The sequence below is a fragment of the Salmo salar genome, chromosome ssa24, assembly GCF_905237065.1.
Source record: "Salmo salar chromosome ssa24, Ssal_v3.1, whole genome shotgun sequence".
Taxonomy (NCBI): Eukaryota; Metazoa; Chordata; class Actinopteri; order Salmoniformes; family Salmonidae; genus Salmo; species Salmo salar.
This window is the reverse complement of record NC_059465.1, coordinates 7923299-7945785: the sequence shown is the minus strand read 5'-3', so window position 1 is coordinate 7945785 and position 22487 is coordinate 7923299. Positions and strand designations below refer to the sequence as shown.

Here is a 22487-nt window from a genome sequence, read left to right as displayed (position 1 = left end):
TGTATTCGTGCCAGAACTGATAACGAGTGCACACTTTGGGGAAAAGATTAGAGAATCGGACTGCAGCCAAAGCAAGTCAGGGTTTCTTAGCTCTCATTGGCTGTCTGGCGAGCCATGGGTTTCTCTGTGCTGTTTGGTTTGGCTCTCACCTCATTATGAACTCTTTGAAACACAAGCGCAGTTTGTTGTGGTGACGGAAGAGCTTGGGGTCCGCTGGGATCTCATTCAGAAAGACCTGGGCCACCTCCAATGGTCCCTACACAGACAGACAGACGGGAGGGAGGGAGGGAGGGAGGGAGGGAGGGAGGGAGGGAGGGAGGGAGGGAGGGAGGGAGGAAAGGACAGAAGGAAAACAGAGGAAGAAGATGGTATAAAAGAGGAAGACGGAGAGAGGGAGGAGTGGGAGGAAGAAAGTGTGTGTGAGTGTGGATGATGAATGCCTTGCTTTCAGTAGAGGAAACTACTTCCTAACAGACGGCTTAATAATGCCCGTGTCCCAAATGACACTACTTTTGACCAGAGCTTCATATATTCATAGGCCATAAGGAACGGGGTGCCATATGAGACACAGCCAATGTGTCCAAAGGCCACGATGTTCAGCCAAGAGATCAGATGAGAGACCCTGATTGGCCTGCTGTGTGGCTAATGTCACCCCGAACCCTGCCTACAAGCAGCCATTTTGGCTCACATTCTTTCCCTCTCCGGGATCTTGTTATTCTAACTTCTATTCATCATGAAACCACTGCACATTCGCGTGACACCGGGTCACGCCAGGCATAGCAAACGAGCCCTGACGAGCATTCTAAGCAGAGGTGCTAGGCTAGGGCCTGGACAGACAGACGGACCGACGGACATAGAGGGGAACCGTGCCTCTCTACTGATTAGGCCCAGGGCTGTGTTTGTTTATGGACGGCGTGAACATTAAGGTTGCGTATACAGTCAGCAGGTGAAAGCAGGGGTTGCTGTCAGATTAGACTATCCAAGAGAAAGCTGGGTAACTACATCATTACTCTAGCGTTTAGCCAACATTTGACGGGAGCTGTAAGCCATCAGATCAAAGGGTTTCCGTGTTTAGCACAGACATGAAAGGAGAGGTTGTGAATGAAGGTTTTAAATGAATCAGCAGAGGTACTGTACAGACGATGTGAGGGTTGAACCGGACTCTTTGATGTGTCATGTCTCCCACCTGCTGTTTATCATCACGTTAACTTACAAGACTGGATGTTTCCTCTAGATTCAGGAGGATTCAGGAGAATACAAACGATTGCCTACTATATACACTCTGCGAACCACTTCAGTCGGCTTTTCACACTTGTTTTTGTCTTTGGTTTGTTGTGTGGAGTCGAAGAGTAACTTTCGATAACTGAGTAACAGCAATAAGTCGGCAATAGCTCTATGTTCAACTGCAAACGCGGGGAGAGAAAAGACGAGAGGCAGGAAAAGGACTCCTTTCTTAGGGGCCTAAGACAGGTGGCCGGAGGTACCTGGTTGACGGTGGCTCCCACAGAGCCCTGTAGAAGCATCTGGAGCATCTTAGCATCGGGCTGCTCCCTGTGTGTGGCTACCGCTAACTCCCTGGTCTTCTTCTGCATGTCCTCGATGGCCACCTCAATGGGAGTCAGGTCAAACTGGAGATGGGAGGAGGGGGGGTGCGAGTTAGATTTGGAGAGATAAAATATCAGTCTTTTTGCCTAAAAGTCAGTAACGATCGAAAGGCAAAGAGGAACCCAGGCATTGAGAAGCTGTATACGCCTAGTTCCACCAGCATACCTCTTCTTTCTGGATGACGTTGATGCGTGTCTTGATGTAAGGAAAGGCGTGCATGGTGGTGAGGATGGTCTTCCTCTTGTACTGCTCGTTGAGCTCGCCGCGCGGCCGCCCGGCCTTGGTGAAGGGCGTGGTGTACATGAAGCGACGCAGGTTGAAGTTCTTCTCAAAGTTGGTCAGGCGGTTTTTCATCTCATAATCGTCAAAGAAGGGCTCCACATAGGTGATCTGGATGTAGGCCTGGGGGAGGGAGAGAGAGGGAGAGAGAGGGAGAGAAAGAGAGGATGTAAATGAAGAGATGCATCTTGTTGTTTGGGAAGGTTCTTCGCAATAATTTGACATATGCAAGTCAGAGAAGATAGTCAAACAGGACTCAGCAGTAATGACTTGGTGTTGACTTGGTAGTGTAGTGTCGTGTACTGTACCTTGTTGGCATCCAGTTTGCTCCTGTCTATGTCTTTCGAGTCTTTGATCATCTCCAGGGCATCTCCAAAACACTGACTGTAGAAGTTCTACAACAGCAATGCATACAGTACTCATATGAATAGATTCAGTACTTATATCCTTACAGTAAAAGCAGACACACAATGGTGCGCACACACACACACACACACATCCTCACACACACACACTCTCTCTCACTCTCTCACCTCCAGTCTGTGGGATATCTCTGGCAGGTGGGTGATCCCTGGCTCCTTGTAAACAAACTCTCGTTCGTCCAGGTCTCCAAACTTGGCCCCGTAAAACCCCACTCGGAAATATGTCCCAAACATCCTCTTATGGCCCTGGGACGACAAGAGAAACACATGAAAGAGACTCAGTAGTGTGTATAAAAAAAAAAAGATAAAAAAGAAAAGAGGCTATTTTCATTGTAAGCATTTCACCATAATTGAAAACACTTCATTAGTACTGTGGATGTAAGCCCTTCATAAACGGTAGACCGTGCGGCTTATCTGTACCTTCTGAATGATGTTGTCGAAGGCTCTCTGGAGTTTGTGGTGAGCGGAGCCCAGCTCCCGGAAATCTCTGTGAGCCTCCAGGACAGGCATAATGATCTTGTACACCTCATTCACTGCCTCATAAAGACCACCCTGAAAACAACAGCAACGACACTCACTTACAGCATACACTACATGGCCGAAAGTTTGCGGACACCTGATCGTCGTACGTGTCATTCCAAAATCAAGGGCATTAACATGGAGTAGGTGTCCCCTTTGCTGCTACAACAGCTTCCACCCTTCTGGGAAGGCTTTCCACTAGATGTTGGAATATTGCTGCGGGGACTTGCTTCCATTCAGCCACAGGAGCATTAGTGAGGTCGGGGCACTGATGTTGGGCGATTAGGCCTGGCCCGCAGTCGGCGTTCCAATTCATCCCAAAGGAGTTCGATGGGGTTGAGGTCATTTAAAAAGGGGCGTCCACATACTTTTGGCCACGTAGTGTACTATTGTTGTGCGTTTATGTAAGTGCAGCAGTACCGTTATTTAGCATGGGCATGTCCTCCACTCAGTGTGTGTGTGTGTGTGTGTGTGTGTGTGTGTGTGTGTGTGTGTGTGTGTGTGACGTACCTGGCTGAAGAGTTCTGCTGCCTGCTCCAGTAAGACCACCATTCCACCGGTGGTGAAGTATCGCCCTGAACAGACTCCGTCTTCGTCTGGGGACAGGACGTCATCGGACACTGCCGACTCCTCCAGAACGTTGGGAGAGATGTTCTGCACAACCAGTCAATCAATCAATCAATCAATCAATCAATCAATCAATCAATCAATCAACCAATCAACCAATCAACCAATCAACCAATCAACCAATCAACCAATCAACCAATCAACCAATCAACCGCTCATCCAGCGCGTTCCAAAAGGAATGACTCAATCAATTAACCAATCAGACTCATCCAGCGTATTACCAACCAATCAAGAACTACTGATATAGCGTTTTTTTTTTTACTAAAACATTTGTCACAAAGCGATTAACCAAGATAGCAGCCAAACAATCAATCTATTACGTTTTCAGTGTACAGTTTCCCCTTCTGGCCACAGTCAACATACCGACATTCCAGAATCAGTATTGTGTGTTCGTGCGTGTACAGCACCTGAAAGGTGACGCTGCCCACAGGTAGGTATTTGTGGTCCTCCAGCATGCTGAGGTATTCAGCCACCAGGGCTGCAGCGTGGACCAGACACATGGCCGACTCTGTAAAACACTTCCTGTTCTTGTGTTTCTCCGCCATGTTCTGCAGCCAGGTCAACCTCAGGTCAGGCGACGTCTGGTAACCCTTTGCTATCCTGGAGACAGAGGGAGGGAGGAAGTGGGTGAGTGATGCTGAATTCTTGCCCCCTGAGGAGGGCTGGAGGTCAGTTTTAGGTAGCCTAACGAAAATTGAAGCTTTAACGGCCTTTTACAGATGCAGAATGTAAGCAGATGACACGTGCACTGAGAGAGTACGCATTCACACCCACACAACCTGCATGTATTTACTGTACATACACAAACCCAGATCACTGTACCAAACTGCCACAGCGTGGTTTCCATAGTGAGGAACAAACAAGAGGAGAAACAACCAAACCACAGAGACATAGACCCAGGAGCACAACACACACAGAGACATAAAGCAGGAGTCTGTTTGTGTGTGTGTGTGTGTGTGTGTGTGTGTGTACCTATACATGAGGTCCATGAGCATCTCTGGATCTTCTTGGAACTCTCTCATCTTCACCGTGTCTGACAGGATACTGTTCAGGTTCCTCAGCAGCTCATCAACCTACACACACACGCGCACACACACACACACACGGGCTGGGGTCGATATCAACATGTTTGTGAATGGCATTACCGCAGTCTGTGTGCGCGAACGTGTGTGTTACCTGCGAGGGAAGAGGTGTGCTCTGCATCTCTGTGTCCTCCTCGGCATAGGCCAGTATGGTGCGTAGGGACCTGCGGAGGTACTCCTCATGGAAGTCCTCCGACTTCCCCACCAGAGAGGCTAGAGACATGGTCACCTGCATCTTCACCCGGGAGAAGTTCTGCACGGCGAGGGAGAGGGACTGACATGAACATCTAGGGTCGAGCTAGTCCGCATCCCAAAAGAGCACCGCTATTCCCTACATAGTGCACTACTTTGGGCCCCGGTCAAAATGCGTGCGCTATATAGGGAATCGGGTGCTCTTTGAGAGGCAGATCACGCCTCGCCTGCAGGCGAGTGCTGCTGCATACATATACGGGGGACCTGTTATGTGGCCCCTCTGTGACAGTCATTTCTGAGGGGTGGATTTGACAGGGAGGAGGCCCATCCTCAGTATCAGGACTTAGAGTGGAGGGTATGTAGGTATTTTATTAGGATCCCCATTATATCTCCGATTCCAGTGAAGAGCAAGACGTTCCGCTCTGTTCTGGGCCAGCTGCAGTTTTCCTAGTCCTTCTCTGCAGCACCTGACCTTATGACTGGGCAATAATCACCATATGATAAAACTAGAGCCTGCAGGACCTGCTGTGTGGAGTGTGACGTCTAAAGAGCAGAGCAGCTCTCTATTACAGACAGACCTCCCCCATCTTTACAACCATCGATCCATTTGTTTTGACCATGACAGTTTACAATCCAAGGTAACAAGGTCATTTAAGTCTCCTCAACTTGCTCAACAGCCACATTATAAACGACCCGATTCAGCTGAGGTCTAGAACTTTCGGGAATGCTTCGTACCAAATACAACACTTTAAGTTTTAGAGATGTTCAGAACAGTAACACAGGCTAACATTACAGTTTTACTAGCATGGCTGGCTGTATTCATAAAAGCGAGCTATAAAAATAACATTAAAGAATGATATGACATTGCTCAGTCGTGTATTGGCTAATAAAGTAGACTTTGGGGTTGTAAATATTCCCCTTTAAGTGTCTGTTGGTCTACTACTTTCACACCTCTGTGTGACTGTCTGTCTAGGTCTGTCGCTCTCTAGGTCTGTCTCTGTCTGTCTGTCTGTCTAGGTCTCTGTCTGTCTGTCTGTCTAGGTCTCTGTCTGTCTGTCTGTCTGTCTAGGTCTCTGTCTGTCTGTCTGTCTGTCTAGGTCTCTGTCTGTCTGTCTGTCTGTCTAGGTCTCTGTCTGTCTGTCTGTCTGTCTAGGTCTCTGTCTGTCTGTCTGTCTGTCTAGGTCTCTGTCTGTCTGTCTAGGTCTCTGTCTGTCTGTCTGTCTGTCTAGGTCTCTGTCTGTCTGTCTAGGTCTCTGTCTGTCTGTCTGTCTGTCTGTCTGTCTGTCTGTCTGGGTCTCTGTCTGTCTGTCTGTCTAGGTCTCTGTCTGTCTGTCTGTCTAGGTCTCTGTCTGTCTGTCTGTCTGTCTAGGTCTCTGTCTGTCTGTCTGTCTGTCTAGGTCTCGGTCTCTGTGTCTCGGTCTCTGTGTCTCGGTCTCTGTGTCTCGGTCTCTGTGTCTCGGTCTCTGTGTCTCGGTCTCTGTGTCTCGGTCTCTGTGTCTCGGTCTCTGTGTCTCGGTCTCTGTGTCTCGGTCTCTGTGTCTCGGTCTCTGTGTCTAGGTCTCTGTGTCTCGGTCTCTGTGTCTCGGTCTCTGTGTCTCGGTCTCTGTGTCTCGGTCTCTGTCTGTCTAGGTCTCTGTCTAGGTCTCTGTCTGTCTAGGTCTCTGTCTGTCTGTCTGTCTAGGTCTCTGTCTGTCTGTCTGTCTAGGTCTCTGTCTGTCTGTCTGTCTAGGTCTCTGTCTGTCTGTCTAGGTCTCTGTCTGTCTGTCTGTCTAGGTCTCTGTCTGTCTGGGTCTCTGTCTGGGTCTCTGTCTGTCTGGGTCTCTGTCTGTCTGGGTCTCTGTCTGTCTGGGTCTCTGTCTGTCTGGGTCTCTGTCTGTCTGGGTCTCTGTCTGTCTGTCTGTCTGGGTCTCTGTCTGTCTGTCTGTCTGGGTCTCTGTCTGTCTGTCTGTCTGGGTCTCTGTCTGTCTGTCTGTCTGGGTCTCTGTCTGTCTGTCTGTCTGGGTCTCTGTTTCTGTCTGGGTCTCTGTTTCTGTCTGGGTCTCTGTTTCTGTCTGGGTCTCTGTTTCTGTCTGGGTCTCTGTTTCTGTCTGGGTCTCTGTTTCTGTCTGGGTCTCTGTTTCTGTCTGGGTCTCTGTTTCTGTCTGGGTCTCTGTTTCTGTCTGGGTCTCTGTTTCTGTCTGGGTCTCTGTTTCTGTCTGGGTCTCTGTTTCTGTCTGGGTCTCTGTCTCTGTCTAGGTCTCTGTCTCTGTCTAGGTCTCTGTCTCTGTCTAGGTCTCTGTCTCTGTCTAGGTCTCTGTCTGTCTGTCTAGGTCTCTGTCTGTCTGTCTAGGTCTCTGTCTGTCTGTCTGGGTCTCTGTCTGTCTGTCTGGGTCTCTGTCTGTCTGTCTGGGTCTCTGTCTGTCTGTCTAGGTCTCTGTCTGTCTGTCTGTCTGTCTGTCTGTCTAGGTCTCTGTCTGTCTGTCTGTCTGTCTGTCTGTCTCTGTCTGTCTGTCTGTCTGTCTGTCTAGGTCTCTGTCTGTCTGTCTGTCTAGGTCTCTGTCTGTCTGTCTGTCTAGGTCTCTGTCTGTCTGTCTGTCTGTCTAGGTCTCTGTCTGTCTGTCTGTCTGTCTAGGTCTCTGTCTGTCTGTCTGTCTAGGTCTCTGTCTGTCTGTCTGTCTAGGTCTCTGTCTGTCTGTCTGTCTAGGTCTCTGTCTGTCTGTCTAGGTCTCTGTCTGTCTGTCTGTCTGTCTGTCTGTCTGTCTGTCTGTCTGTCTGTCTGTCTGTCTGTCTGTCTGTCTGGGTCTCTGTCTGTCTGTCTGGGTCTCTGTCTGTCTGTCTGGGTCTCTGTCTGTCTGTCTGGGTCTCTGTCTGTCTGTCTGGGTCTCTGTCTGTCTGGGTCTCTGTCTGTCTGGGTCTCTGTCTGTCTGGGTCTCTGTCTCTGTCTCTGTCTCTGTCTCGGTCTAGGTCTCGGTCTAGGTCTCGGTCTAGGTCTCTGTCTAGGTCTCTGTCTAGGTCTCTGTCTAGGTCTCTGTCTAGGTCTCTGTCTAGGTCTCTGTCTAGGTCTCTGTCTAGGTCTCTGTCTGTCTGTCTGTCTAGGTCTCTGTCTGTCTGTCTGTCTGTCTGTCTGTCTGTCTGTCTGTCTGTCTGTCTGTCTGTCTGTCTAGGTCTCTGTCTGTCTGTCTGTCTAGGTCTCTGTCTGTCTGTCTGTCTAGGTCTCTGTCTGTCTGTCTGTCTAGGTCTCTGTCTGTCTGTCTGTCTAGGTCTCTGTCTGTCTGTCTGTCTAGGTCTCTGTCTGTCTGTCTGTCTAGGTCTCTGTCTGTCTGTCTGTCTGTCTAGGTCTCTGTCTGTCTGTCTGTCTAGGTCTCTGTCTAGGTCTCTGTCTGTCTGTCTGTCTAGGTCTCTGTCTGTCTGTCTGTCTAGGTCTCTGTCTGTCTGTCTGTCTAGGTCTCTGTCTGTCTGTCTGTGTCTGTCTGTCTGTCTGTCTGTCTGTCTGTCTGTCTGTCTGTCTGTCTGTCTGTCTGGGTCTCTGTCTGTCTGTCTGTCTAGGTCTCTGTCTGTCTGTCTGTCTGTCTGTCTAGGTCTCTGTCTGTCTGGGTCTCTGTCTGTCTGTCTGGGTCTCTGTCTGTCTGTCTGGGTCTCTGTCTGTCTGTCTGGGTCTCTGTCTGTCTGTCTGGGTCTCTGTCTGTCTGTCTGGGTCTCTGTCTGTCTGTCTGGGTCTCTGTCTGTTGGTCTCTGTCTGTCTGTCTGGGTCTCTGTCTGTCTGTCTGTCTGGGTCTGTCTGTCTGGGTCTCTGTCTGGGTCTCTGTCTGGGTCTCTGTCTGGGTCTCTGTCTGGGTCTCTGTCTGGGTCTCTGTCTGGGTCTCTGTCTAGGTCTCTGTCTAGGTCTCTGTCTAGGTCTCTGTCTAGGTCTCTGTCTAGGTCTCTGTCTGTCTGACTGGGTCTCTGTCTGTCTGGGTCTCTGTCTGGGTCTCTGTCTGTCTGTCTGGGTCTCTGTCTGTCTGGGTCTCTGTCTGTCTGGGTCTCTGTCTGTCTGGGTCTCTGTCTGTCTGGGTCTCTGTCTGTCTGGGTCTCTGTCTGTCTGTCTAGGTCTCTGTCTGGGTCTCTGTCTGTCTGTCTAGGTCTCTGTCTGTCTGTCTAGGTCTCTGTCTGTCTGTCTGTCTGTCTGTCTGTCTGTCTAGGTCTCTGTCTGTCTGTCGGTCTCTGTCTGTCTGTCTGGGTCTCTGTCTGTCTGTCGGTCTCTGTCTGTCTGTCTGGGTCTCTGTCTGTCTGTCTAGGTCTCTGTCTGTCTGTCTAGGTCTCTGTCTGTCTGTCTGTCTGTCTGTCTGTCTGGGTCTCTGTCTGTCTGTCTGGGTCTCTGTCTGTCTGTCTGGGTCTCTGTCTGTCTGTCTGGGTCTCTGTCTGTCTGTCTGGGTCTCTGTCTGTCTGTCTGGGTCTCTGTCTGTCTGTCTGGGTCTCTGTCTGTCTGTCTGTCTAGGTCTCTGTCTGTCTGTCTAGGTCTCTGTCTGTCTAGGTCTCTGTCTGTCTAGGTCTCTGTCTAGGTCTCTGTCTGTCTAGGTCTCTGTCTGTCTAGGTCTCTGTCTGTCTGTCTGTCTGGGTCTCTGTCTGTCTGTCTGTCTGGGTCTCTGTCTGTCTGTCTGTCTGTCTGGGTCTCTGTCTGGGTCTCTGTCTGGGTCTCTGTCTGGGTCTCTGTCTGGGTCTCTGTCTAGGTCTCTGTCTAGGTCTCTGTCTAGGTCTCTGTCTAGGTCTCTGTCTGTCTGTCTGCCTGTCTAGGTCTCTGTCTAAGTCTCTGTCTGTCTGTCTAGGTCTCTGTCTGTCTGTCTAGGTCTCTGTCTGTCTGTCTAGGTCTCTGTCTGTCTGTCTGGGTCTCTGTCTGTCTGTCTGTCTGTCTGTCTGTCTGTCTGGGTCTCTGTCTGTCTGTCTGTCTGTCTGTCTGTCTGTCTGTCTGGGTCTCTGTCTGTCTGTCTGTCTGTCTGTCTGTCTGGGTCTCTGTCTGTCTGTCTGGGTCTCTGTCTGTCTGTCTGGGTCTCTGTCTGTCTGTCTGGGTCTCTGTCTGGGTCTCTGTCTGTCTGTCTGGGTCTCTGTCTGTCTGGGTCTCTGTCTGTCTGGGTCTCTGTCTGGGTCTCTGTCTGGGTCTCTGTCTGGGTCTCTGTCTGGGTCTCTGTCTAGGTCTCTGTCTAGGTCTCTGTCTGTCAGACTGGGTCTCTGTCTGTCTAGGTCTCTGTCTAGGTCTCTGTCTGTCTGTCTGGGTCTCTGTCTGGGTCTCTGTCTGGGTCTCTGTCTGTCTGGGTCTCTGTCTGTCTGGGTCTCTGTCTGTCTGGGTCTCTGTCTGTCTGGGTCTCTGTCTGTCTGTCTAGGTCTCTGTCTGGGTCTCTGTCTGTCTGTCTAGGTCTCTGTCTGTCTGTCTAGGTCTCTGTCTGTCTGTCTGTCTGTCTAGGTCTCTGTCTGTCTGTCGGTCTCTGTCTGTCTGTCTAGGTCTCTGTCTGTCTGTCTGTCTGTCTGGGTCTCTGTCTGTCTGTCTGGGTCTCTGTCTGTCTGTCTGGGTCTCTGTCTGTCTGTCTGGGTCTCTGTCTGTCTGTCTGGGTCTCTGTCTGTCTGTCTGGGTCTCTGTCTGTCTGTCTGGGTCTCTGTCTGTCTGTCTGGGTCTCTGTCTGTCTGTCTGGGTCTCTGTCTGTCTGTCTGGGTCTCTGTCTGTCTGTCTGGGTCTCTGTCTGTCTGTCTGGGTCTCTGTCTGTCTGTCTGGGTCTCTGTCTGTCTGTCTGGGTCTCTGTCTGTCTGGGTCTCTGTCTGTCTGGGTCTCTGTCTGTCTGGGTCTCTGTCTGTCTGGGTCTCTGTCTGTCTGGGTCTCTGTCTGTCTGGGTCTCTGTCTGTCTGGGTCTCTGTCTGTCTAGGTCTCTGTCTAGGTCTCTGTCTAGGTCTCTGTCTCTGTCTCTGTCTCTGTCTCGGTCTCGGTCTAGGTCTAGGTCTCGGTCTAGGTCTCGGTCTAGGTCTCTGTCTAGGTCTCTGTCTAGGTCTCTGTCTAGGTCTCTGTCTAGGTCTCTGTCTAGGTCTCTGTCTAGGTCTCTGTCTAGGTCTCTGTCTGTCTGTCTGTCTAGGTCTCTGTCTGTCTGTCTGTCTGTCTGTCTGTCTGTCTGTCTGTCTGTCTGTCTGTCTGTCTGTCTGTCTAGGTCTCTGTCTGTCTGTCTGTCTAGGTCTCTGTCTGTCTGTCTGTCTAGGTCTCTGTCTGTCTGTCTGTCTAGGTCTCTGTCTGTCTGTCTGTCTAGGTCTCTGTCTGTCTGTCTGTCTAGGTCTCTGTCTGTCTGTCTGTCTAGGTCTCTGTCTGTCTGTCTGTCTAGGTCTCTGTCTGTCTGTCTGTCTAGGTCTCTGTCTGTCTGTCTGTCTGTCTAGGTCTCTGTCTGTCTGTCTGTCTAGGTCTCTGTCTGTCTGTCTGTCTAGGTCTCTGTCTGTCTGTCTGTCTAGGTCTCTGTCTGTCTGTCTGTCTAGGTCTCTGTCTGTCTGTCTGTGTCTGTCTGTCTGTCTGTCTGTCTGTCTGTCTGTCTGTCTGTCTGGGTCTCTGTCTGTCTGTCTGTCTGGGTCTCTGTCTGTCTGTCTAGGTCTCTGTCTGTCTGTCTGTCTGTCTGTCTAGGTCTCTGTCTGTCTGGGTCTCTGTCTGTCTGTCTGGGTCTCTGTCTGTCTGTCTGGGTCTCTGTCTGTCTGTCTGGGTCTCTGTCTGTCTGTCTGGGTCTCTGTCTGTCTGTCTGGGTCTCTGTCTGTCTGTCTGGGTCTCTGTCTGTCTGTCTGGGTCTCTATCTGTCTGTCTGGGTCTCTGTCTGTCTGTCTGGGTCTCTGTCTGTCTGTCTGGGTCTCTGTCTGTCTGTCTGGGTCTCTGTCTGTCTGTCTGGGTCTCTGTCTGGGTCTCTGTCTGGGTCTCTGTCTGGGTCTCTGTCTGGGTCTCTGTCTGGGTCTCTGTCTGGGTCTCTGTCTGGGTCTCTGTCTGGGTCTCTGTCTAGGTCTCTGTCTAGGTCTCTGTCTGTCTGACTGGGTCTCTGTCTGTCTGTCTGGGTCTCTGTCTGTCTGTCTGGGTCTCTGTCTGTCTGGGTCTCTGTCTGTCTGGGTCTCTGTCTGTCTGTCTAGGTCTCTGTCTGGGTCTCTGTCTGTCTGTCTAGGTCTCTGTCTGTCTGTCTGTCTGTCTAGGTCTCTGTCTGTCTGTCGGTCTCTGTCTGTCTGTCTGGGTCTCTGTCTGTCTGTCGGTCTCTGTCTGTCTGTCTGGGTCTCTGTCTGTCTGTCTAGGTCTCTGTCTGTCTGTCTAGGTCTCTGTCTGTCTGTCTGTCTGTCTAGGTCTCTGTCTGTCTGTCTGGGTCTCTGTCTGTCTGTCTGGGTCTCTGTCTGTCTGTCTGGGTCTCTGTCTGTCTGTCTGGGTCTCTGTCTGTCTGTCTGGGTCTCTGTCTGTCTGTCTGGGTCTCTGTCTGTCTGTCTAGGTCTCTGTCTGTCTGTCTAGGTCTCTGTCTGTCTAGGTCTCTGTCTGTCTAGGTCTCTGTCTAGGTCTCTGTATGTCTAGGTCTCTGTCTGTCTGTCTGTCTGGGTCTCTGTCTGTCTGTCTGTCTGGGTCTCTGTCTGTCTGTCTGTCTGTCTGGGTCTCTGTCTGGGTCTCTGTCTGGGTCTCTGTCTGGGTCTCTGTCTGGGTCTCTGTCTGGGTCTCTGTCTGGGTCTCTGTCTAGGTCTCTGTCTAGGTCTCTGTCTAGGTCTCTGTCTGTCTGTCTAAGTCTCTGTCTAAGTCTCTGTCTGTCTGTCTAGGTCTCTGTCTGTCTGTCTAGGTCTCTGTCTGTCTGTCTAGGTCTCTGTCTGTCTGTCTGGGTCTCTGTCTGTCTGTCTGTCTGTCTGTCTGTCTGTCTGGGTCTCTGTCTGTCTGTCTGTCTGTCTGTCTGTCTGTCTGGGTCTCTGTCTGTCTGTCTGTCTGTCTGTCTGTCTGTCTGTCTGTCTGGGTCTCTGTCTGTCTGTCTGGGTCTCTGTCTGTCTGTCTGGGTCTCTGTCTGTCTGTCTGGGTCTCTGTCTGTCTGGGTCTCTGTCTGTCTGGGTCTCTGTCTGGGTCTCTGTCTGGGTCTCTGTCTGGGTCTCTGTCTGGGTCTCTGTCTGGGTCTCTGTCTGGGTCTCTGTCTAGGTCTCTGTCTAGGTCTCTGTCTAGGTCTCTGTCTAGGTCTCTGTCTGTCAGACTGGGTCTCTGTCTGTCTAGGTCTCTGTCTAGGTCTCTGTCTGTCTGTCTGGGTCTCTGTCTGGGTCTCTGTCTGGGTCTCTGTCTGTCTGTCTGGGTCTCTGTCTGTCTGGGTCTCTGTCTGTCTGGGTCTCTGTCTGTCTGGGTCTCTGTCTGTCTGGGTCTCTGTCTGTCTGGGTCTCTGTCTGTCTGTCTAGGTCTCTGTCTGGGTCTCTGTCTGTCTGTCGGTCTCTGTCTGTCTGTCTGGGTCTCTGTCTGTCTGTCTAGGTCTCTGTCTGTCTGTCTAGGTCTCTCTGTCTGTCTGTCTGTCTGGGTCTCTGTCTGTCTGTCTGGGTCTCTGTCTGTCTGTCTGGGTCTCTGTCTGTCTGTCTGGGTCTCTGTCTGTCTGTCTGGGTCTCTGTCTGTCTGTCTGGGTCTCTGTCTGTCTGTCTGGGTCTCTGTCTGTCTGTCTGGGTCTCTGTCTGTCTGTCTGGGTCTCTGTCTGTCTGTCTAGGTCTCTGTCTGTCTGTCTAGGTCTCTGTCTGTCTAGGTCTCTGTCTGTCTAGGTCTCTGTCTAGGTCTCTGTCTGTCTAGGTCTCTGTCTAGGTCTCTGTCTAGGTCTCTGTCTGTCTAGGTCTCTGTCTGTCTGTCTGTCTGGGTCTCTGTCTGTCTGGGTCTCTGTCTGTCTGGGTCTCTGTCTGTCTGGGTCTCTGTCTGTCTGGGTCTCTGTCTGGGTCTCTGTCTGGGTCTCTGTCTGGGTCTCTGTCTAGGTCTCTGTCTAGGTCTCTGTCTAGGTCTCTGTCTAGGTCTCTGTCTAGGTCTCTGTCTGCCTGTCTAGGTCTCTGTCTAGGTCTCTGTCTGTCTGTCTAGGTCTCTGTCTGTCTGTCTAGGTCTCTGTCTGTCTGTCTAGGTCTCTGTCTGTCTGTCTGGGTCTCTGTCTGTCTGTCTGTCTGTCTGGGTCTCTGTCTGTCTAGGTCTCTGTCTAGGTCTCTGTCTGTCTGTCTGGGTCTCTGTCTGTCTGTCTGTCTGTCTGTCTGGGTCTCTGTCTGTCTGTCTGGGTCTCTGTCTGTCTGTCTGTCTGTCTGTCTGTCTGTCTGGGTCTCTGTCTGGGTCTCTGTCTGTCTGTCTGTCTGTCTGTCTGTCTGTCTGTCTGTCTGGGTCTCTGTCTGTCTGTCTGTCTGTCTGTCTGTCTGTCTGTCTGGGTCTCTGTCTGTCTGTCTGTCTGGGTCTCTGTCTGTCTGGGTCTCTGTCTGTCTGGGTCTCTGTCTGTCTGGGTCTCTGTCTGTCTGGGTCTGGGTCTCTGTCTGGGTCTCTGTCTGGGTCTCTGTCTGGGTCTCTGTCTGGGTCTCTGTCTGGGTCTCTGTCTGGGTCTCTGTCTGTCTGTCTGTCTGTCTAGGTCTCTGTATCTGTCTAGGTGTCGGTCCGTCTAGGCCTCCGTCTCCGTCTAGGCCTCCGTCTCCGTCTAGGCCTCCGTCTCCGTCTAGGCCTCCGTCTCCGTCTAGGCCGGTCAAGGTCTCTCTCCAGGTCATGTCCCTCTCTCTCCAGGTCATGTCCCTCTCTCTCCAGGTCATGTCCCTCTCTCTCCAGGTCATGTCCCTCTCTCTCCAGGTCATGTCCCTCTCTCTCCAGGTCATGTCCCTCTCTCTCCAGGTCATGTCCCTCTCTCTCCAGGTCATGTCCCTCTCTCTCCAGGTCATGTCCCTCTCTCTCCAGGTCATGTCCCTCTCTCTCCAGGTCATGTCCCTCTCTCTCCAGGTCATGTCCCTCTCTCTCCAGGTCATGTCCCTCTCTCTCCAGGTCATGTCCCTCTCTCTATCCTTCTTCTTTCTAGGTCAGTCCAGTTGTTATTAAGGGTGTCACAGTCTCCTCCAGGTAATGGAAGGCTTAACCCTGACATGGTTGTGTGTGTGTGTGTGTGTGTGTGTGTAACCCCATCTATCGCCACCATCAGCAGCAAAGCGGGAAACGATCTCCCATTAGCTGCGACATAATCACCTATGGATCATCTCTACGGCCCCATTCTGTTAAACCCAACGTGGCCTAAACGGCCATCACTGGCATTGATACAAAGTGTGTGTGTATATGTGTGTGTGCGTGTTGTCCTTGTGTGGGGGGGCTCTGAGTGATGACCTCACTCCTTCTCCTTTCTCTTTCCACTATTTGTCATCCCCATCTCCCCTACCCTCTCTCCATCTCTCCATCTCTCCACCATCATCCCGAAAGATGGCCTCTCTTCAACTCTGCCCTGGCAATCCATCAAAAACTCTCACCATCCTCCTCTCTTTCACTCGTTCCCTTCGTATCCATGTCCTCCCTGGAAAAACCATGGTCTCTTTCGCTAGGAACCAAACTGAAGACAATGGAGCGACACCGGATGGGGACAACCTGAACCTGTCCAATAAGAAACTTGTGGCAACAAGCTTGGCTACGTTTTGCAACAGTGTGCACTAATGAATATGACCCCTGCTTCATGGTTTTATTTAGATGCTAAATGGGATATGGAGAGAAGGTGAGAGGGGGGTGAAAACGAAGAGTGGGTGAAGGAGATCCCTCACGTCACGGCTACGGAGGTTGTTTAAACCAGAAGAAACAGAAGGGGTAAAGGTCATTCACTCTGAATTAGAGATTGCGCCAAGAGGGGAGAAGATCAGGTGACCTTCTTTCCTTCTCTCCCTCCCTCACTCCCACGCGCCGTCTCCTTCTCACCTCCAGCTCTCCCTTTTTCTAACTCGCACATTACTTACAGAAAGGCAGGGACACAGGGGTTAGACAGTGACTTATCTCCCTGTTCACTTCTCACTACCCAGAAACACATCACTCAGCAAATGTCTCTCCCGAGCTCAAAATAGACATGGAAAAGACATTAAAGCTGGGTGGTGGAGGAAAACGGATGAGACGGAATCAGTGTGCGTGCGTGCGTGCGCTCACGTTGGCCGAGCTGAAGCTGCATCTCATGATGAGGTATAGGGTAGCGCAGGCCTGGCTTCTGTTTCCATCCTCGTGGCTGCTACAGTACTGGAGAACCTTCTGACACAGGTCCGCACACTGCTCGGCTTCCTCTTCAAACAACAGGTCACCAAACTACACACACACACAACACTGTCAGTATACAAACACGCACGCAGCACACAAACAATACTGTCAGTACACACACACACCCTACCTTGACGATGAGCGCTCGGAGCGTGCTGAAGCAGTGAGACAGGAAGGTTGTGCTCTGGTTGCAGGTGAGACAGTGTAGCAACACCCTCAGTACTCCGCCCACGACACTGTCCTTACAGTCAGCCAACGGAACAGCCTGTACGGGAGACAGACTGTCATGACAACCAACCACAAGTGAGAGAAAGAATACGGTCAGCCAATGGAACTAGAGAGGACTTTGTGACGTAGGCCGTGTCCGAGAGAGTATCAAATTCGTAAAGCATTGTGTGTATATGGTGACAGACTGATCTACAAATAATCGGCAGTTATTAAGGATTAAAGGCCATTTGTAGAACAGTCGGTCTGCAGTCGTCAATCTCAAACACAACGAGAGAGAGAGAGAGAGAGAGAGAGAGAGAGAGAGAGAACAGGAAAGACCGAAGAGGATGGAAGAAAGAAGAACAGGTAGAGAGAAACAATAAGGAGAGAGATGTTGGGACCTGTACTATGGTCTCCAGTAGGTCCAGGACAATGAGGTTGGACTCAGTAGCCAAATTCCCACTGATTAGAGCCTCCTGGTCCAGCTCTGCTTTCGTTCTGAGGGTAAAAAGGCACAAGGATGAGATCACTTTCTGCATCTATGGGTTCTCTTCCTTGACATTGTCAGGCAGTGTCTTGTGAAGACAATTGGTCTTCTGCGCCATAGTTACCAGGAGAGATGAGTAATACATGTTTGCAAGAATTGCGCGTGTGTGTGTGTGTGTGTGTGTGTGTGTGTGTGTCTAACTCACTTGTCTTGTCTGTCGTTGGTCTGCCTCCACTGCGTCAGGTCTTTCCTCCAGCGTAGGTTCTCTCTCTGACCTGCGCGGTCACTTCCTGTCCGGGTCAAAGGGTCAGGGGTAAGAGGGCAGGCAGGCTCTTGTTCAATCAAAAAGCAGCCTAGGAGCGCCATCCTCCCCTTTCCAGCTGCTCTTCAGATGTACTTAGAAGACGTGTACTGTGCACGTAGCTACTTCTGACCAATCAGAGAGAGTAGTGGGTGGGACTGACCTCCAACCCGGCGCATCATTTCCCCCCGTGCTCCGATGCCCCTCAGTAGGGAGTCCTCCAGCTGCATCTTGGCCTGCTGGGACTTCTGTAAGGCCTGCGTGCTCACCTTATCACTGCTCTGCTTCCCCTGCACCACACACACACACACACACAAATGCAGAGGCATGCACACACACACACAGTGAGAAAAATATACATTCACATCATATTTACACAAATGAATGATGCATGTACTCCATGCAGGGCGCAGACATTCTTACCCTGTACTCAAAGCAGGAAACACAGATGGTGAGTAGTTCTAGCAGTCTGTTGAGCTGTGCTGAGGGCATGTCCACAGTCCAACGCTGGATCAGACTCCTCTCAGCGCTCTTCATCACCCACAGGAAACACAGCAGCAGGTTACGACTGGTCTCTGCTGACAGGGTGGCCACGGCCTTAGCAGACTGGTAGAGGAGAGAGACAGAGTTATACTACTATAGGAAACACACAGGGTGGCCACGGCCTTAGCAGACTGGTAGAGGAGAGAGACAGAGTTATACTACTATAGGAAACACACAGGGTGGCCACGGCCTTAAGGCTTTTGAAGACTGAACCATTTCAGCCATCTTATGCAGCAGTTTTGCCATTCCAGACAATTTCCACAACGTGGGCAAATTCTTATGTCGTAAACGATTGTCGGACGTCTTGGCTCGTTCAGGCTGACAGGGCCAACGTCTGCCGCGCAGCTACGTGCTATCGTAGGCTCTGACAAAGTTCTAGCAGTGGTCCGAATTTTGTTGCCTTAATCGTGTAGTGTGGCTGGTGCTACGAGCCAATCCCGGTGACTGACCAATAGGAACACAGACGGCACTGAGCATACACACCACAATACGATTATTGCGAAGTCAGATTGATATAGGCCTAATAGTTCGATGTAAACGTTTAGCTATTTCCCATAATCATCTTGGTACATGACACATCTGGAATCAGGCTACCTGATGGGATACTGTTAATGCACAAAACGGGCAATCAAAATAAAACGCTCATATAAAGTTTGCACATGAACACTAATTTCTAAGATGCATACTTTCCGTAAAAAAAATGCATAACTCACTTCACTCGCGCATTAAGCATAGAGTGGGTCTTGCACCGCCGGCGCTGGGCACATGCGCAGGTCCGATACACCGCCGCCGTTGCGGTAGCCCATGTCGGCCTGACGTCGCCTAGCAAGCCAATCGCAGAACGTGACGACAGAACTGGAGCAAAATCGTACAAACCTGGCCAGGTTGATGTCAAGATTTCACATTTGGTAACATCGAGCGGTGGGAAGTGCTAATCGTAAAAGACTGAATCCGAAGGTATAGTCTGCAAAAGGCCTTTAGCAGACTGGTAGAGGAAGGGGATTAGAGAGGTATACTTTAAAGTGGACAGATTCACTGCAATGTGATCGGAGATGTAGTGTGGCTTATGGAGTCTCCTTTCGGAGTAAACAGGTGCTCCATCACACTAAGGGGGTTGAGTTTGATGAATACTTCACGTAGACCAGTCAGTCATCGATAGCATTGTGTATAGCAGATATAGGGCACACGTTCATCTAGCACAGGCAAGTTATGAGAGGAGGGACAAGAGTGAAGGTGTTCAGTGGCTGCAGTGTTGCCGTGGCGACGTTTGATGGATGTCTTGTGTTGCTCAGGTACAGCCCAGGTCACTTATGATTATAATGCCTGCCCATAACGCATCTCCCGTGTGTGTGCGCGCGCTCGTGTGTGTGCGCGCGCGCGTGGGTGAGAGAGAGAGAGAGAGAGAGAGAGAGAGAGAGAGAGAGAGAGAGAGAGAGAGAGCTGGCGTCTCAGAATGGATGGAGTGCGGGTGTGCATCTGACAGCTCATCAGTCTACCTCACAGCAGCACACCTGTTACAATGCACCCTTTGTGCATGCATACGCCAACACACAGACAGACTGCTAGTCACAAAAACACAGAGCAATTATATATATATCAAGTTTGTGGGCAAGGAATTGACTACTCTAATTGAAATGTTAATAAATCACTTTGATGCAGTTTGAAAAGCAAGCTTTCTCCAGGTCTGATTGGGAAAACTCAAAACATACAGTATGCGCTCGGAGGTGAAACGAGAAAGTCCCACTGATACGAAACCATAGCAACATTCCTACAGTCGTACCACAGACGCCATGGAAGGCAGGGCATTCCTCGCCAAGGTGATGAAGGGGTTGCCGGCGATCGCCATGGCAATAGACTGATTGATGGGCGTGACGTTGTCGGGGTCTTCGTCTGATCCACCTGTCTTGTTCTTCCCTCCGCGAGCCTCGGACACTACAGACACACACAAGGGTCAATTACTTAAAAAAAAAAGTAGTTTCAAGCTTTATTTAGACAGATTAGAAGTTACTAAAGGGTTACACAGCGGTAGAGAGGGGAGAAAGTCAAAAGGGTCGTCTCCAGTGGGGAGTGGCATATTTGTTGAGAGCGGCGATTGTTACCAGCCACGGCTCTGCACCAAACACTCCCAAAACACCGTTCACATAAACCCAGTTCCAAACCAATCAACCAACTCCTTAGCCAGTGTACATTAAGTGCCAAATGGGTAGGGTCTAGGGGTGGATACGGAATGCGGCCAAGGTCAGTACCTGTGAAGTCCAGGTAGTTGATGGAGTCAATGATGATGCCCACCAGGGGGAGGTAGAGAGTGGCCACCTTGGCCCTGACCTCTGGCTTGGCACAGCGCTGGTCCAGGTCATGGGCACACAGCAGACTGTAAGTGGCGTTGATGGCCTTCCTCTGGACCTTACCCCTGTGTGTGTCTACTGACCCCTCTGATTCCATGTCCAGTGCAGCGCTGAGCTCGGTGAGCAGTAGACCAGTAAGGTAGTGCTGCTGTTTAAACTCCTGAGACAGATCAAACAGCCCCAGGATCCTCTGCTCCTGGAAACTACATGAACTGGAGCTCTGCAGGGAGAGATGGGGGAAAGAAAGATGGGGAAGAGAGCGAGAGAGAGAGAGAGACGGGGGAAGCGCACGAGAGAGAGAGACGGGGGAAGCGCACGAGAGAGAGAGACGGGGGAAGCGCGAGAGAGAGAGAGAGAGAGAGACGGGGAAAGAGAGATGGAGAGAGAGACAGGGGGAAAGAGAGATGGATAGAGAGACAGGGGGAAAGAGAGATGGATAGAGAGACGGGGGGAAAGAGAGATGAGAGAGAGACGGGGGAAAGAGAGATGGAGAGAGAGACGGGGGGAAAGAGAGATGGAGAGAGAGACGGGGGGAAAGAGAGATGGAGAGAGAGACGGGGGGAAAGAGAGATGGAGAGAGAGACGGGGGGAAAGAGAGATGGAGAGAGAGACGGGGGGAAAGAGAGATGGAGAGAGAGACGGGGGGAAAGAGAGATGGAGAGAGAGACGGGGGAAGAGAGAGAGAGAAAGAAGGAGAGAGAGAGGTGGGCGAGAGAGAGCGAGAAGGAGAGAGCAAGAGGTGGGAAATGAAACGACAAAGAGAGAAAGAGCACTTCACGCAACAACACTTTCCTCAACACCCTTAACAATACTCCACCATAACCTCAAATCCCAAAGCCAGTTGAGTGCTGCGGACTGGCCGATAGGAATTTGACTGACATGCAGACTGACCTGTGAGGAGATGGATGGGCATGGGGAGGCGGGTTCGGAGGCGGGACTACTGAAGTAAAGGCTGAGGTTGAGGTAGTGCTCATGACTGCACAGGATACGCAGGAACTCCAATCGTATACCGATCATGGTTGGCATGGAAATGCTCTTTGCCGACATCTGGAAACAACCAATCAGAAAGGTTACGGCAGGTCACACGGTCAAGGTCAGGTTAAGTTATTAACATGGGACATGGTCAGCGACATGGAAATAGAGTCTAGAATTGGTCACCTCTTCGTAGTTATGCTGAAGCAATTTCCTATCGGTAACTACCGCGTAACTACCATCTTTTGTTGCGTCACTTAAAATAGGACGGTAGAATACTGTGTTTAGGAAGTGTTTTGTGGTAGTGACCTGGTTGCAGTAGTTTTTGACCAGGATGAAGACGAAGCCTCGGTCCATGAGAGACAGCAGGTCATACAGGAAGAAGGCAAGGCTGATGTTGACCTTCTCTGCCTGCTCCATCTCCTAACAACAACAAAAACAGTTGATTTTCAGTTAATACCAGCCAACTGTCTCCCTAGTGACACAAGATCAAACATTTTATTTGTATTTGTATTCAAATTAGTATTGGAAGTTAAGTGATGATTTGATAAATTGAGTCTACAGAAAGTGCTAGCGTATATAAATGATACACTGTTATTAACCTTCTGTTTGACCAGGATGGTCCCCATCTCGGCGGTAACCACAGAGACGATGGTGGTGATGTCATCTTTGAAGCGGTCTGAGAAGCGGCTCCTGCGAGGGACGTTCTGCTTCTCCAGCTGAGACACATGCTGGGCCATGCTCTTCACCTGGAGACACACACACACACACACACACACACATTTTTTTTGTCGTCCATGAACAACTCCATTAAGCAAAACGCGCTACAGCTATATTGTAAAATATATTGTACACACGTACCAACAGTTCAAAGAAGAACCAGGCGTATTTGTATGCATTCTCTCTGCAGACTCCCGTGCTGACCACCATCTGTAGAGCCAACTCTTCATGGAACTGCTGTCAGAGAAACACAGAGCCTTGGGTTACTACCACCACTAATACAGTAGTGTCTGGTAACCTACATGTAGAATACAGCGTGCTCTTTATAAGAACCACATCCATCCTGACTATCTCAGTGTTACTTCTTATGAGCAAAATACCACCTATATGTTAGCTAGCGAGATAGAGAGATAGACACTGAGACAGGCACATTGTAGCTGGTGGCTACAATCCTCAGTTCAACACAAACCAGAGCTAGCCAATCCACTGTGACCCCAGCCAGGGAAACCAGAGCTAGCCAATCCACTGTGACCCCAGCCAGGGAAACCAGAGCTAGCCAATCCACTGTGACCCCAGCCAGGGAAACCAGAGCTAGCCAATCCACTGTGACCCCAGCCAGGGAAACCAGAGCTAGCCAATCCACTGTGACCCCAGCCAGGGAAACCAGAGCTAGCCAATCCACTGTGACCCCAGCCAGGGAAACCAGAGCTAGCCAATCCACTGTGACCCCAGCCAGGGAAACCAGAGCTAGCCAATCCACTGTGACCCCAGCCAGGGAAACCAGAGCTAGCCAATCCACTGTGACCCCAGCCAGGGAAACCAGAGCTAGCCAATCCACTGTGACCCCAGCCAGGGAAACCAGAGCTAGCCAATCCACTGTGACCCCAGCCAGGGAAACCAGAGCTAGCCAATCCACTGTGACCCCAGCCAGGGAAACCAGAGCTAGCCAATCCACTGTGACCCCAGCCAGGGAAACCAGAGCTAGCCAATCCACTGTGACCCCAGCCAGG

General features: G+C 50.8%; 1 protein-coding gene across 3 annotated transcripts in view; it reads right to left on the bottom strand.

The window, feature by feature from the left end:
- dock8 (dedicator of cytokinesis 8) overlaps window positions 1-22487 on the bottom strand; it is an 86901-nt gene that overhangs the window by 7221 nt on the left and 57193 nt on the right. For 2 of the 3 annotated variants that reach the window (XM_045707156.1, XM_045707154.1), the window contains exons 24-45: window positions 21619-21714; window positions 21360-21506; window positions 21067-21180; window positions 20677-20832; window positions 19687-20005; window positions 19221-19372; window positions 17321-17503; window positions 17061-17187; window positions 16802-16886; window positions 16511-16607; window positions 16033-16167; window positions 15798-15950; window positions 4629-4787; window positions 4425-4525; window positions 3860-4052; window positions 3336-3479; window positions 2727-2858; window positions 2418-2552; window positions 2193-2279; window positions 1771-2007; window positions 1485-1628; window positions 150-256 (exon numbers count right to left, since the gene is read on the bottom strand). In XM_045707156.1, coding sequence (XP_045563112.1) covers window positions 150-256; window positions 1485-1628; window positions 1771-2007; window positions 2193-2279; window positions 2418-2552; window positions 2727-2858; window positions 3336-3479; window positions 3860-4052; window positions 4425-4525; window positions 4629-4787; window positions 15798-15950; window positions 16033-16167; window positions 16511-16607; window positions 16802-16886; window positions 17061-17187; window positions 17321-17503; window positions 19221-19372; window positions 19687-20005; window positions 20677-20832; window positions 21067-21180; window positions 21360-21506; window positions 21619-21714 — 3203 coding nt within the window. The remainder of the gene's footprint in view (window positions 1-149; window positions 257-1484; window positions 1629-1770; window positions 2008-2192; window positions 2280-2417; window positions 2553-2726; window positions 2859-3335; window positions 3480-3859; window positions 4053-4424; window positions 4526-4628; window positions 4788-15797; window positions 15951-16032; window positions 16168-16510; window positions 16608-16801; window positions 16887-17060; window positions 17188-17320; window positions 17504-19220; window positions 19373-19686; window positions 20006-20676; window positions 20833-21066; window positions 21181-21359; window positions 21507-21618; window positions 21715-22487) is intronic. The other variant, XM_045707155.1, reaches the window with a different exon arrangement.